Raw genomic sequence first — 14,718 nt, forward strand, 5'->3', positions numbered from 1 at the left:
GTGGTCCTCAACGTGGCTAGAAATGACCGAAGAAAGGAAGCTCTTTCNTAGCGGGCCCCGGTTTCGTGACCTGATGTGGGTTCCTGGATCGAGTAACCTGTCTTAANTTTCCGTTTGATAAGACGTGGGCAGTAAGGGAACCCGATATATAAAGATGGCTACGTGAAGTTTAAAAGCGTACCTAGTACACAGAAGGCGCTCACTAAGTGCTCCTGCCAGTGGCACTTCAGCACGCCCACTCTAGCCCGAGCGGTAATTTTTCGAGATAGCTAAAAAGCCTGGGCGGGATAGAACCACGTGGGGAGTGCTAGGAGCGACGGTGTCTAATTCCTAACAGTCCCCGATTCCCAGCCAGAGACAACGTGCTCCACACTGGCCAGGCCCACGTGAGGCCCTCCGAGGCCCGGGTTCGGGCTTCACCTTGACCTTGGACCNGTCTCGTTCCTCACGGAGCCTCTGCCTCTCTCATCTGGAAACCGCCGCGTGAGGCCCACTAAAGGGCCCACAGCCGCTCGGTGGAGACCACTTGACCGCGTGTCTCTCGCAGGCCCGTCCCGGCCGGTCTCCATGGCAGCGCCCGACTCACCTTCCTGCCGGCAGTAGGACATGGTTGTTCCCGACAGTCCTCTGCACCTCGCAGAGGCAGCGGGCGCGGTTGGAGCGGATACACCTTCACGCCGTGACCTCCCTCGCCGCTACACAGGCCTGGCGGGTGGCACTGAGGCCCGCACGGACCCGCCCCCTCCAGGCCTGCCCGCCGCGCGCCTGCCTCCGCGCGTCCTAAGCACCAGAACCGCTTCTCAGTCGAAAACTACACTGACCAGCAGCCCTTGCGCCTCTCCAACTAGACCGATACTACATTTCCCAGAAATCTTGCAGCGCGCACGCGCACCAGTGAAATACAGTGGTTTGTAATTTTGTGGCGAACGTGTCAGGCGTCGGACTACATTTCCCAGCAGCCCTTAAGATGCGCACGCGCAGACAATTTGAGGCTTAGGCAGGGCGGTAACTTTTGTCCTGAGTCCCGCCTGGTCCTGGATTCCACGAGAAGTCTTGCAGCTCTGTGGTAGACAGGAGGTCACCGCATTCTGCGTTCCGGTCGTCAGCCCAATTTCTAGCGGAACAGAGCAAGACCGCGTCAGCGAACCAGGCCCACCATGGCAGCGAACGTAAGTGCTTCCTGATGCCCGGGTGACACCATCATCCGGGCCGCTTTTTCCCTGGATCCGCGCTGGGTCTTTCAGAGGTGTGACCCCAGTGGGTGTAGCTGCCCTCAGCTCTCTGAGCTTGTCCATCTCGGGCTGCGCGTTTGTGGGCCTCAGCAATTAGTCGAGTCCGCTCGTGCACGGCTGCTTCTTCCACTCCTAGTTTCTCTCTGGGCCCCTGGGGATACGAAACTTGGGGAACTGAAGGACCACGGGGAAAGTGTCTGTCGGTGAGCAGATTGATGAGGCGATCCTGCCCAGGTGGAGCTGTCCAGAAAATGCTTCTTTGGTCTCCGCTCCCTAGGGGGTGTGTATTCAAAGGCTGTGTGATGCTACTGTAGCTGGACTAGCCTGGCTGGATGACGTGGAGAGGGAGACTTTCTCTGCTGCCCGGTTCCTGGTGCACCGATTTGGTTAGAGCCCCTGGCTGAGGATAGTTCACCCAGACCTCTGGCCTCTTCCTACTGCAACTAGTCCTTAAGAATTTNCCTAGTGAATCTTAACATTCATTCAACAAACGGAGCAACACCACCTACTAGGGGACTGGGTGTGGGAGAAGCTGGTGAGTCACCAGTGCCTCTGGTGAAAGCGCCTCTGAAGCCATCTCAGGAGCACTGCCAGCCCCAGGCACACCCTCTCTCCCTCCTTGGTAGAGTGTCACTACAGCCCTCCTTGGGCCTGTTACACCCTCTTCCCAGGCCCCTCCTCAGTCCGGCAAACTTCTTGGCCTCCTACACCTCCTGGGAGGCCAGAGTTTGTTTCACCCACTGTGCAAGCAATATCTGCTTGGCATATTGTCTGGCCCTGGCAGGGGAGGAGAACCAAAGGTTAGGAATGCTGCACTCGAGCCAGAGGAGAAGGCAACCAGCAGGCCANCCTGGCAAGAGCAGGCAGACCCCCTTCTGATCCATCTCATCAGCGTCATATCTTACCGTTCCCCAGCAGAAGACACCTGCTTGGGGGCTCATAGCCAGCTTGGCATGTTACATCCCCAGCCTGGGAAGGTGCTGATGAGGGCAGGCTTTGGAGACAAGCCCGGAGGCAAATCCAGATTCTTCTCCTCTAACTCCTTTGGGTTTACTCTCTCATGGGATCAGTTACNTTGAAATTTGAGGAAGGTTGCTGGGCACAGAGCCTGGTACATGGGAGGTACTTAATCCTTGAAAAAGTTACTCTTAGAGGCTAGCCCACACAGTCCTGGTAGGCAGAGACCATCTTGGATTCTCACACTAACAAACATAGACACAATGGGATATCTTCAGATGCCTTTGTCCCTTTATTGTTATATTACTTTCCTGGGAAGACTTGAACATTCATTCATGTCAGACAGGATAGCCATAGACCAAAGGAGCAAGTCCACCAACTCCATCTTGGTGAACCAAAGAGGTTATTTGGTTTACTTGCAGGAGCCTCAGTATCACCAAAGTCCCACTCCAGCATGGATGACTGATGGAGGTGTGTGCCCTCCCTTCTGTTAGCCCTCTGTCTCCTGTATCCTCTAGCAGTACTGCACACTGCTGGGGGTGTGACATAGGAGGAGGTGAGAGGCTAGAATCTCAGGTGATGGTATAAAGATCCTCNTCCACTCTTCCAGGGAGCATGCCTGATCATGTGAGGGGCTCATCTAAGCTATTTGGATCTCAATATGACAATGGCGGTGTCATGCCTAGAGACAATACCAAAGCATCCATACTGTAGCTGAGTCACCAGGCAGGGTAAGCAAGAAAAATCTTAAGACAGTGNGTGGAACAAAAGCTCCTGAGTTCAGTATAACAACTTTCCTGTCAGGTAGGTATTATCACCAGCAAGTGAGGAACCAGGACCAGAGAGGTGGAGCACATGTTGCCAGGCTCCATAGCAACAGAGCTAGGATTCCAACCCTGGTGTGCCAATATCCAGGCCCAGTATGTTTCCACCCATTGATTCATCACTTATTGATTCTCAGCCCAGAATGCTGGAAGTGGAATGTGTTACTCAGGATACATANNTGTACATATACACACGTATATACATATATAGGTGCTATTTCCCACCTNACCTCTCTCCCAGCTGGAGGAACATCTTCCTGGCCTCCCTTCCTTCCTGGCTTTAAGGGGAGCCAGCAGGAACACAGGTCTTCTTTTCCATTGTTCAGCTTCAATTTTAGCTAAGNGATGAAGAAGACAGTCTAGGGTAGAGGGGCTTGCCTGAGTTGAACATCTACTCAGTACTTACAAGTTGTTGATCCAGGCAGATAACCTAAGCAGAGTCTTGAATTCTTCATCTGTGAAATGGGTATTGATAGTCTCTTTACGGTTGAGCCAGCNCATGGTTGGCCTGTAACAAACGAATATGCTATTGTGGGCATCCTGCTGGCTGATGATCGCCTTCTTGTCTGCAGCAGTTGTCTCCACTGAGTTTTGTATGGTATTGTTCTGGATACAGTGGGCGTCCTCAGCAGGCCTGAGCCAACAGTGGAGAGCAGCCAGAAGTGGCATCAGCTATGCTCAAGGATTCTGTCTCAAATCCATCCTTGGATACTGGGCAGGAAGGGGCCTGGCTCTCTGAGGTGCCTGCCAGGTGACCACTTTGTATCTCTGTCACTTTCATCCACACCCACAGTCTGGGTGGCAGCTCTAGTTTCAGTTATGGAGAAATCTGATAATGTTCCTATTAGCTATAACTCCCACAGGTGCCTATGAGGCCCCAGCACTGAGCCACCACCCCAAGCTTGGGATTTTCACCCCCACTTTACCCATGAGGAAATGGAAGGCCCATAGCTAGTGGATGGCAGAGCCAGGATTCAGGCTTAGTCTCTGTTCTTGGTGATGAGCACACTTCAGACAGTACCAAGTTGGGTGAAGCCTGCTCCACTGACCTGTGGCTTGTGGCCTATGGAAAGCTGCCTGGGCATGCCCATCTGCTCTGTCTCTCCAGCCTTCCACAGCCATAGCAGACAGGCTGCTGTTCCACATTCCCCTGCTGAGGGTACCCTTTCCCTAAGGTCTGGCTCTATGTCCCCTCCTCCAAGTAGTTTGTCTTGATGACCTAGCTGGAAGGTGTACCCAGCACTGAGCCCACCTTTCACTGGACACTCAGCACAGCCTCCCAGTAGTTCTTAGCCCCACCTGCCACTCTCACAGCACAGCATGGTCCTCAGGAAACCCAGCCGTTACTTCTCAGGTTTAATCAAAAATATATTTCTAGCTGCTTTGTAAAATAGCTTGTTGGTGTCTTTAACATANGCTAACTTACGGTCTAGAAATTCTGTGCCAAAGGATAGTTGTCTACCAATGTCTGCGGGGAAGAGAGTCTCTTCTGGGAATCTCCTTGCACATCAAAATCATTTCTCAAAACTCCTCAAACTGTCCATTCCTCCCTCAGTATTCCAGTACCAGCAGCAGGAAAGAACACGTCAAAGTGACTTCTGACCCCCAGCCAGGCTTCCTGGAGCGGCTGAGTGAGACTTCCGGCGGGATGTTCGTGGGGCTAATGACCTTCTTACTCTCCTTCTACTTAATTTTCACCAACGAGGTAAGATGCAGGCTGAGGATCCAGTGGCTGGGCTCTGAAACAAAGGGCCTAGGTCTTATAGGAGGGAGGGGGGTGCTGAGGTAATCTGAAACACCTCAGTGTAAGCCAGAGTGGCAGTGANTCGGTTCACACCCCTGAAAACCTGCTTCGGGCATGGCTGTATTCAGATACACATACTGGGTANCTGGGAATCTCTGCCTCTTTATTGGGATACTTTTATTGGGCATTCCCTTCTCTTGTGGGAGCAGATATGGACCCAGCATTTCCAGTCTCACATCCAAGCAGTTTAGACTTAGAGAAAAAGCTAACCATGAATTTATAAATTGGTTTAACAGCCATGTCTCAGGTTCTTGGCTTAGGTCTCAGTCTTTTGAACCAGGACAGGACTCAGCCCCACCTGAACTACATGACCTGTGCGGGAGGGGAGTAATCAAGAGATGCTGGAAAAGGGCCCCTGCCACCCTAGGTTCTCCAGGGGCTGCATCTGGATATCTCCTTGAGGCCAAGGCCAGGTACCTTGAGTGAGCCAACTGAAGTGTGTCAGCTAAGCAGAGAACACATCTGGCTGGTTAGGCCTGGATCACATGATTTGGACAGGGGTTCAGCCTGGCCTTTGAAAGCCACATGGATTGGGAGCCAGGGGAATGGATGGCAGAGGGAAGTGGAGGCGCAGGACTAGGTCAGGGCAAGGGGATACGCAGCTTTCCCCCAGCTTCAGGCAGTCTGAGATTGGCCGGGTCTTCCTGGGAAAGCAGGGATCCTGGGTTCTAGTCTCGAGTCTGCAGTTGCTAGACCTCAACATCTCTGCTCACTGAGGCCCAGCCTTTGCAGCACCCGAGCTGTTGAACTCCACTCTTCTACTTCTGACAGGGCCGAGCACTGAAGACAGCCACCTCGCTTGCAGAGGGGCTATCACTCGTGGTGTCCCCTGACAGCATCCACAGTGTAGCTCCGGAGAATGAAGGAAGACTGGTACACATAATCGGGGCCCTGCGGACTTCCAAGGTAGGCTGGGTGACTGGGTGGCAGTGGCTAACTGCTGGGGTCTAGGACTGGGCCTCAGACACAGACCCCCCCCCCCCCATGGCTGTGTAGACAGGTCACTTCTCAGTCAGTTTCCCTGTACTAATGACAGCAGTATCTCAGATTACTGTTAGCACTCAGACAGTCTGATGATAGTATCTCTGCTGTTGTCTGAGCTCAGCGTCATAGGCGTTGTGTTGAGAGCTGAGGTTGGCAGCCTCATGCTGGTCTCCTTCACCCCACTTCTGGTCTTGCCACCTCTGTCTCTCTTACTTAGGTTACTCTGGGCCGGGAACTCTGGACTGCCATGAGCCTGGTCATTACATGTTTGNTTGTTTGATTCTTTTTGAAGCTCTTGTCTGACCCAAATTATGGGGTCCATCTACCAGCTGTGAAACTGCGACGGCATGTGGAGATGTACCAGTGGGTGGAGACAGAAGAGTCCAGGTGAGGAGCCCGGCACGGAGGGCTTGGAGGGCATGAAGAGCTCAGGTGTTAAGCTGAAGGGCAGTGGCTTTCTTGCAGGCACCATTTAACTAAATTCAAAGTGCAGGGTCTGCCTATCAGAAAAATGTCAAACCTCCGNATTAGTGCATGGTTAGCAATAATCTAGTGCAGAGTGGGCCAAAGCTTCCTCACCTGGACATTCCAGGGTGCAGCCCAAGGCTCAACTGGTGTCACTGGGATCATTGTGGCCCTCCCACTACCAGTCGCTGCTCAGCTTTTCCTTCATTGGTCTGTCTTCTCACAGAGGGTACAAATTGCTTCCCAATTCACTCAGTCTATCAGAAGGCCCAGGGCAGGCTCTCAGCGGCCAGAGGGGGTCACCTGCAGCCAGGACTGGATGCAGCCCCACTTGAACTACATGACAACCTATAGGAGGAGAAGAGGAGTCATGGGATGCTGGAGAAGGTTCCCTGCCACCTTAGATTCTCCCAGAGGCTGCAGCTGGATATGTTTGAGCCCAAGGCCAGGTTCCTTTGGGTGAGCCAGCTGGAGTGTGTCAGGCTAGCTGAGAAAACATATCTCTTTAGGCAGGCTTTCTGGAGCTAGTACCTGCCTAGAGGCTGGGGACTATCTGTTCCTGAGCCCACCAGGCTTTCACTCCCTGTGGGGAGCTAGGCCTTGAAGCCACTTCTGCCCTGAGACACTTAGAGAGCAGATGGCTTTGGGCACCTGAGCTGATTGCTGCTAACTGTGCTTTTTCTGCAGTGAGTACACGGAGGACGGACAGGTGAAGAAGGAGACAAAGTATTCCTACAGTGAGTCCCGGACCTCCAGGCTCTGTCCATCCCCAGTACACATGACCTCCATTCTAGTCCAGGCTGGCAGTGGTGGGCANTACAGTGGGGCCATGGGCAAGTGTGAAAGGCCATGGCACCCACCTTCAGAGTCTTGCATGCCCAGCATCCCAGGGAGGCCTGAGCAGCCAGCCTGATCCCCAAGGGCCATGGGTGCTAGTAAGAGGAGGCTGAGGCCTCTCTTAACTGGTCTGAACTGTCCCTTTTTTCTCTTCATGTAGACACAGAGTGGAGGTCAGAAATTGTCAACAGCAGAAACTTTGACCGAGAGATTGGCCACAAAAACCCCAGGTGAGAACTTGGCCTGGGTCCGAGTCCAGCCTTGCTTATCTTGCAGGCTCCAGCCTCATTTAATCTGAGTGATGGGTTGAGTTAACCCCACAGGTTAGCAAACACAGGAGACATCGTTTTAACCACACACNCTGTGTTGATGCCACAACACAAGACCTGGTCTTTGCTGACCCTCAATTTAACACAGGCCTGGTGACCGACTGAGANGTCTCTCTGCGCACTGAAGTGCCTTGTTACTCTTAACTCAGGTTGGGGGCACTAGGGAGTAGTGGCATTTGTTTGAGCCTTGTTAAGATTCCTCAGGGAGAACTCGCTCTATGGCATGGGGGGAAGATAATGATGTAGCCCTTGGGCTTGGCTAGATCATTTGCAGCCATGGTCCAGGTAGAGCCAGGAAGATGGTCCAGGTTGTCTAGGAAAGCTGTCCAGATGGAAGCTCTCCAGGCTGGAAGTGGTATGTGGTCATGGCTAATAGAGNGGGGCAGGCTGGTGGGTCTGGGTAAGACAATATGGTAATAAGACAGAGTAGAGATGCTCAACCCAGAGAGGGAAATGGGAACCCTGGAGGCCATACTGTGCCTAGCCTTGCTGGATCCCCTTCCTGGGTCCATTCCAACACAAAGGTAAGCAGATCCCATCCTGGTGCCCCAATACTGATTGTTCCCTCTCTCCTACAGTGCCATGGCAGTGGAGTCTTTCACAGCGACCGCCCCCTTTGTCCAGATTGGCAGGTTTTTCCTCTCAGCAGGTGAGTCTCAGGCCTCCTGTGGAAGCGTCCACCCAAAGGCCTTTCCATCCCCTTGGCTTCTTCCAGGGCTGGGGCCCTNGCACCGAGCAGGCCCACAGCCAATGGTTGCTATCAGGGTCCAGCTGGTCCCCATCTCAGAATCATACTCTGAAAGGGGCCAGAGGGAGGTGAACTCCCTCAGGGGGTAGAACTCCCCCACTCCAACCAGTTCTTCTGAAGCCTAGACTGTTCTAGAAATTACTCCAAGTACTACATCCTTGTCGCATTTCTGTGCATGTCTGTTCTGAGCAGATATTGCACCAGAGACCTACCTCAACCAGCTCTCAGCCAGGAGTTCAGACAAGGTCTTTCTTCCCTCCCTCCGACCTCTGGCTCCACCTGTGAGCCCTGCCTGGCATCTAGCTTTGCCACAGGGAGGTGCATCGCAGCCTCCGTTGCGATTGTAAGGAGAAACCCACAAGGTTTAAGGTGGCACCATGAGTCACAGTAACTGAGGTTCAACTCTGGACCTAACCTGGGANGGTGACAGACAGACCCTTGAGACCCAGATACCCAAGCTTAGCCTGACTGTCTCAATAGCTCTGCCACTCAGCTGGTGCTGGGGGAGTGAACTCCTGCCTAGATGTGGATGGGTATATTCTGAAGAGGGGTAGCTGAAACCAAGCCACTCTCCGAACTGTAGCCCAACTGGCTGAGCAGGAGAGGGCATGGGAAAGCCATCCAGGAGGAGTTAGTGATTGAGTAAGGCTGACTCCCCGACACAGGGGAGTTCTAGAAGAGGTGGGATTAGAGAAAAGGGCATTGCAGCTGGTGTGGCACATGCCTATCNTCCAGCACTCAGGTTGCTGAGGCAGGAGGATCATAAGTTTGAGGCTAACTTGGCCTACAGTGAAAGTCTGTCACCAAACAAACAAAAAGAACCTATGCCTGACAGCGTAGGTTTGTCGTCCCAGCACTTGAGGAGTGAAGGCAGTAAGGTCAAGAGTTCAAGGCCACCTTCAGCTTTGTAACGAGTTTGAGGCCATCATGGGCTACATGAGCCTCACTACCTAAAAAAAGTTCACTCCGTCTAGGAGAGACAAATAGGTCAAAGCTAGAGGGTGTAGGCTTTCGGCCCTGCTGTCTGAGGGCACCAAAGATAGAGTATCAGGCTACAGGGCTAGCAGATCAGGGGTTCTGAGTGGAGTCCATGATTTCTNAGCATTCTGCTTCCCTCAGGCCTCATTGACAAGATTGACAACTTCAAGGCCCTGAGCCTGGCCAAACTGGAGGACCCCCATGTGGACATCATTCGCCGCGGAGACTTTTTCTACCACAGTGAAAACCCTAAGTACCCGGAGGTACGTGGGCATGCGGGCTGCTCAGACAGCAGAGGCCATGGCTTTTCAGTAGCAGTGTGTGCAGCAGCTGGACCCAGGCTGCGCTTGCCCAGTTAGACTGGAGACCAGGGGATGGGACAGTCAGGACAAAAGAGTGAACAACAGCCAGGCGCTGGAGAGTTGATGAGATCACCATTCACTAGCTCTTCCCACTTCTCTTCCACCCTCAGGTTGGTGATGTGCGAGTCTCCTTTTCTTATGCGGGACTGAGCAGCGATGACCCTGACCTGGGCCCGGCTCACGTGGTAACTGCTTCCCAAGGGCTGACCCCAGTCTCGACTCCCTGGACGCAGACACCTTGGGATGTGTCCTGACCACTTTGTGCCTCACCCATTTGCACAGGCATTCAGGCCTGCTCTTGGGCACTTTCAGAAGGCCAGCAGGGGCTTTTCCCTGTGTAGATCTGCCCCAACATGGGCTTCGTCCTAAGCGCCATCCCATAGAAGCAAGGAGAGACAAGCCCCAGGTCTCCTCACCTCCTGGCTGGTGTGGAGTCTGAAGGGTGGGCTGTGGGTCTCACCCTGTGCCCCTGTCCCTCAGGTCATCCCACTCAGCTCTAATACTGACTTTCTGTCCAGGTTACTGTGATTGCCCGGCAACGAGGTGACCAACTAATCCCATATTCCACCAAGTCCGGGGACACCTTGTTGCTCCTGCACCATGGGGACTTCTCAGCTGANGTGAGTCGCGGCTGCCTGTGTGGGGACAGGCACACCCTGCCCTTCTTCCCAGTGACCTCTAGAGGTCATGGCCAGCCTTTAGGCAAGAGGGGAACTGGACAGCAGCCTCCTGTGTGAGCAGGCACTGCCCTCTCAGGCTGTTAGCCTTGGGGTGGGGGGATCATGAGAAAGGCNAGGAAGTGAGGATAGGAGTGTAGGCAGCCATGGTCCAGCATGATGGATATCTAATAGAAAATCGGTTTCTGTGACAAGCCATTATTGCGAAGGCCTCAAAATGGACAGGTCCACCCTAGAATAATCAAGTCAGGCAGGAAAGGGTTCACTTTGTCAGTGGGCACCAGGAGGAGAAGCAGCCACTCTGGGGTACCTCTTCTTCCTTCAGGGGCACCAGTGCAGGGTTGGAGCTGCAGTATCAGGGCCATGGGAGTGAGGTGATCACCTACACACAGGTCCCACCGTCCACCGGGTGTGCCTTTTCCAGCTGTATTTGGGAAGGGCCATGGGTTACCCAGTGCTGAGATGGAGGCATGCTGACTCTCACCTCTGTGCCTGAGACAGTGAGACAGTGGCTGATTCTCACTCTTGCTGGTACAGCCAGAGGATCATTGCTAGGCCCTCCCTGTGTATATTAAGCAAATGTGCAGGTTTCAATCCAGAACAGACAGAAAAAGCCAAGGGTACAGCTGGCTTCAGAGCATGGCTGTGACCCTTCTGCTGCTATTTCTGGATGCTCAGCTGCTCTCTCTCCTCCCTTNCAGCTACGACCAGTGTGTCATGGTGTCTGGGCACAACCTGCTCCTTTTACCTGGCCAAGATAGGGTGTGGTTGGTCTGTTGTTGGGGAGCCTGGTAACTAGGCTTGGGGTGGGGCTACTACCTCCCAGCCTGGGCTGAGTCACCCTAGGGACCGCTCTAAAATTAGAAAGTCCTTTTCTCTCTCCCAGGACTTTCTCTGCCCAGCCCCTGGTTTCCAGCCTCCTCAGGCAGAGTCCCAGGTCTCAGAGCTATCCTCCAGAAAGTGGTAGATAGGATGTGTGGCTGAGGAGACCCGAGAGGGAAGGTTTGGCTATAGACAAGGCGGTGGGCACACAGAACTGAGAAGAGAGCTGGGGCCCAAAGTCAGAATGCTGGAACTCAGGGTCTGGAGAGCCCAGGGGTCCAGACCACAGCACTGCCCACAGGTGCCTGTCAAGACCCCTCCTCATCCTGGCACTGCCTCCCACCAGCTACAAACCATGAGGCCAGTGTCTTATCCTCATCTGTGAAATAAAACATTTTAAAAACATCACCACCATCCGTATCTCATGTGGGTAGCACAGGTATATCAGAACAGTTTTCAAGTTAACTGCCTATGGCGAGGCCATGGAGTTTTGTGACAACCTCACGGAGCCTCAGCTTCCTCTCTCTGTAAAACAGCAAAGATTCCAGTTGGGTTAAGAGTCAGATCAGTGTGCCTGTTAGCCACAGGGCAGTGACAGCTAGAGGCTGAGACAGGCTTTGTCCANCACTGTGTGTTGTCTTAGAGTTGGACGGTCTAGAGTAGTGTTCAATCCATGGCTGGGAAAGACTGAGGAGAAGTCACATCTAAGCCAAGACTGGAGGGAAGTACAGAGCTGCTGAGCAGCTGTGGACACAGTCTGCACAGGACAGGACACTTGACTTGGCCGCACCATAGGTGGGCCTGGCCCTGGTGGAGGTCAGAGGGGGTTGGAGCTATGGCAGCTGCTGTATGAGAATGAAGTGAGGAAACAGAGAGGCCAGTGAAGCTAATGTAAGAGCCTGGTGTGGAGCAATGATGGCGCGGATCATGGTAGACAGCAGGGAAACAGCTGACAGAGCTGGCTTCTATAGTGAGGGGGACCAGGCCATACCTGGTTGTGCCTCTGGATAGGTCAGGTTATGTGCTGCCACGGAGAAGACAGAGTCAGGTTGGGGTGGGGCTCTGAGTCAGTGCTCAGCATGTCAAGAGGGTGCGACATTGTCTAGGAGGTGGTAGGAACTGGGCAGTGTGGCCCAATAGCAGCGCTGCATGTATAATANTATGTTTTAGTTACGGGCTCATGGGGTGCATGGCGGATCCTGGGATGAAGCAGCCAAAGGATATCAGCATTTACAGACCAGGAAGAGAACCAGGGACAGCAAGGGAGCAGAAGGCTCCCCTACAGAGTAGGAGGGAGTCAGCTGGGGTCAGTGTGCCTGAAGCGGTGAGCACTANCCTGGGGATGAAGGCTAATGCTTCACTTAGGATCAGCGTGCACACCCAAACTGTCCACTCAGAAGGACCGGAGGTGTCCACATATGGGATAGATGCAGTGGGAAGGAAGGTGACCTTTTTCCAGATGAGACAACCTAAAGCCACAAAGATCTCTTATTCCATGGTCTTGAGCCAGNCAGGCAGAGACTTAGGCACTGAGTCTTAGAGACTTTGGTGAGAGGTTTGCCTGTCTCCCTGTGCTCTGTATGGAAATGGCCAACAGCACCCTCACCACTGCCACACTGCTGGCTTGTTGTCTCTCTAAGTCCTGACACCATGCCACCTTGTCCTACAGGAGGTGTTTCGTAGAGAACAGAAGAGCAATTCCATGAAGACATGGGGCCTGCGGGCAGCTGGATGGATGGCCATGTTTATGGGCCTCAACCTCATGACACGGATCCTCTACACCCTAGGTAGGCGTGGAAGGTGCAGGAGCTAGCCTTCCCTCCTGTAGCCCTGTGCTAGTCATAATGCCATCAGTCAACNTTTCAGCCTGATGGGATCCTTGAGAAAGACAGCAAACATCTAGCCTGTCTGTGTCTCCCCCACCCCCAGGTAGCTTTAGGATGAACAAGCAGAGAGAGGCAGGCGTGAGGGACAGAATCATGGATATTCCTGCCTAGGCTTCNTTTTCTTGCCCCTNTTTGGGAGTTTCATGCATGAAAACACCCTCCAAAGCCAGACCAGGTTTGCAGCAGCTAGCACATCTGGAGCCTGGGGAGCGGATGCCCACTTGTCCTGAGTCTGACATCAGAGAGCCCAGATGTAAGCCAACTTGGTTCAAGTCTTGGTGCCCAGGACATGGAGTGTGCCAGGCTAACACTGTCCGTGCAGGAGGAGAGCCTGCTCAGGGAGACCCAGTAACAAGGCCTCTGCCCCAGTATGTCCCCATCCAGCCGAACCCTTCCCCCACTGATATCTATGAGCTGAGAGGTGTTGCTGGAGCGCATCACAGATTGGCAGTAACTGTTGGGGGTTGGGGGGATTTTCCCATTGACAGATGGGAAACAGGTCATCCATCCCTCAGACTCTCCCTGGACATCTGAGGTGTGCTCGCAAATACCAGCCACACTGTGAGCACATCAGAGAAGGATCAGAATTTAAACCAAACTCTCTTGGCCATGGGACTGAGGACAGGCTAATCCCTGTGAGTCTCAGTCCCCTCCATGTTTGAGATGCCCTATCTGTGATCCTGGGTTCTTCCATTGGAGGCCTGCTGGCACTTAGGGCAGATGTCATTGTAAAGGGATGTGAGCTGTGGCAGGACCCATGTGGCCCTCCCTGTCCATCAGTAAACATGACCTGCTGAACACTGGGTCCTTCCTATGCAAGGCATGGAGCAGTGANGATAGACAAGCCCATCCTCTGCTCACACAGAGGCTTAGAGCTCAGGCTCTGACTGAACAGTATAGATTGTCAGTCAGGACTGACTCTGGGAGAGAGGGTTTTATGGGTGTCTTTTCAGTGGCCTCAACATGGACTTTGAAAGTCCAAAGCACTCACACTTGGAACTGGGCTGCACAGAATAGTATTGTGGTAGCTTGCTGAGTTCCCCACTCTCACCCCATGGTATCTTAGGTATGTGTGTGGCTGTGTATGGCTCTACTTATTGACTGTTTCCTCACTCAAATGGTAGAGAGGAGCAGTCTAGGGCAGGGAGCACAATCTCCTCGGGGACTCATGGTCTTCCCTTTCCCCACAGTGGACTGGTTTCCTGTCTTCCGAGATCTTGTCAACATTGGCCTGAAAGCCTTTGCCTTCTGTGTGGCCACCTCCCTGACCCTGTTGACTGTGGCTGCTGGCTGGCTCTTCTACCGACCGCTGTGGGCTGCTCTAATCGGCTGCCTGGCTCTGGTGCCCATTATCATTGCACGGACCCGGGTGCCAGCCAAAAAGCTGGAGTGAAGCCTGAGAGGCCAGGTTCCCTGTCACCTCTGCCGAGCTCAGCTGGAGCAGGCATCTACACACCCCATTCTTCAAGGGGCCAGTGTCCACACCTGCATGTAGGGGTTCGGTGTCCTNCTTAATGCCTTCCCCTCTCGGGCTTCATTCCACCCAGCTGTCAGCTGACCTGCTGGTGAAGGGCTCAGCCTTCTCACCCATCCCTCCTTGCTGGAACCAAGTGCCAAGACTACCACAACCATCAGCTACAACTGCAACCTAAGAAAACAGAAATCACTCTCTACTGCGGGGCCACACCACATCAGTAGGACACTCCATACCCAGGCTTGGAGGAGTGCACGCCACACCAAGCCTCTGGGTAGAATCTGATGTGGCCTGAGGAAACCCTGAAGATATTATCCCAGAGGTCACTGTCACTGTGGC

The 14,718-nt window shown here is 53.5% G+C and overlaps 1 protein-coding gene across 1 annotated transcript; it reads left to right on the top strand.

The window, feature by feature from the left end:
- Nucleotides 1–973: 973 nt before the first annotated feature.
- Nucleotides 974–14,718, top strand: Tmem43 (transmembrane protein 43). Its single transcript, XM_021164977.1, has 12 exons — nucleotides 974–1,169; nucleotides 4,569–4,718; nucleotides 5,589–5,723; nucleotides 6,094–6,188; nucleotides 6,954–7,003; nucleotides 7,264–7,333; nucleotides 8,011–8,081; nucleotides 9,300–9,421; nucleotides 9,631–9,705; nucleotides 10,039–10,140; nucleotides 12,689–12,806; nucleotides 14,096–14,718. Exons 1-12 carry the CDS (start codon nucleotides 1,158–1,160, stop codon nucleotides 14,296–14,298), a joined length of 1,203 nt encoding a protein of 400 aa, XP_021020636.1. The 5' UTR covers nucleotides 974–1,157; the 3' UTR covers nucleotides 14,299–14,718.

Source organism: Mus caroli, chromosome 6 (genome assembly GCF_900094665.2).
Source record: "Mus caroli chromosome 6, CAROLI_EIJ_v1.1, whole genome shotgun sequence".
NCBI lineage: Eukaryota > Metazoa > Chordata > Mammalia > Rodentia > Muridae > Mus > Mus caroli.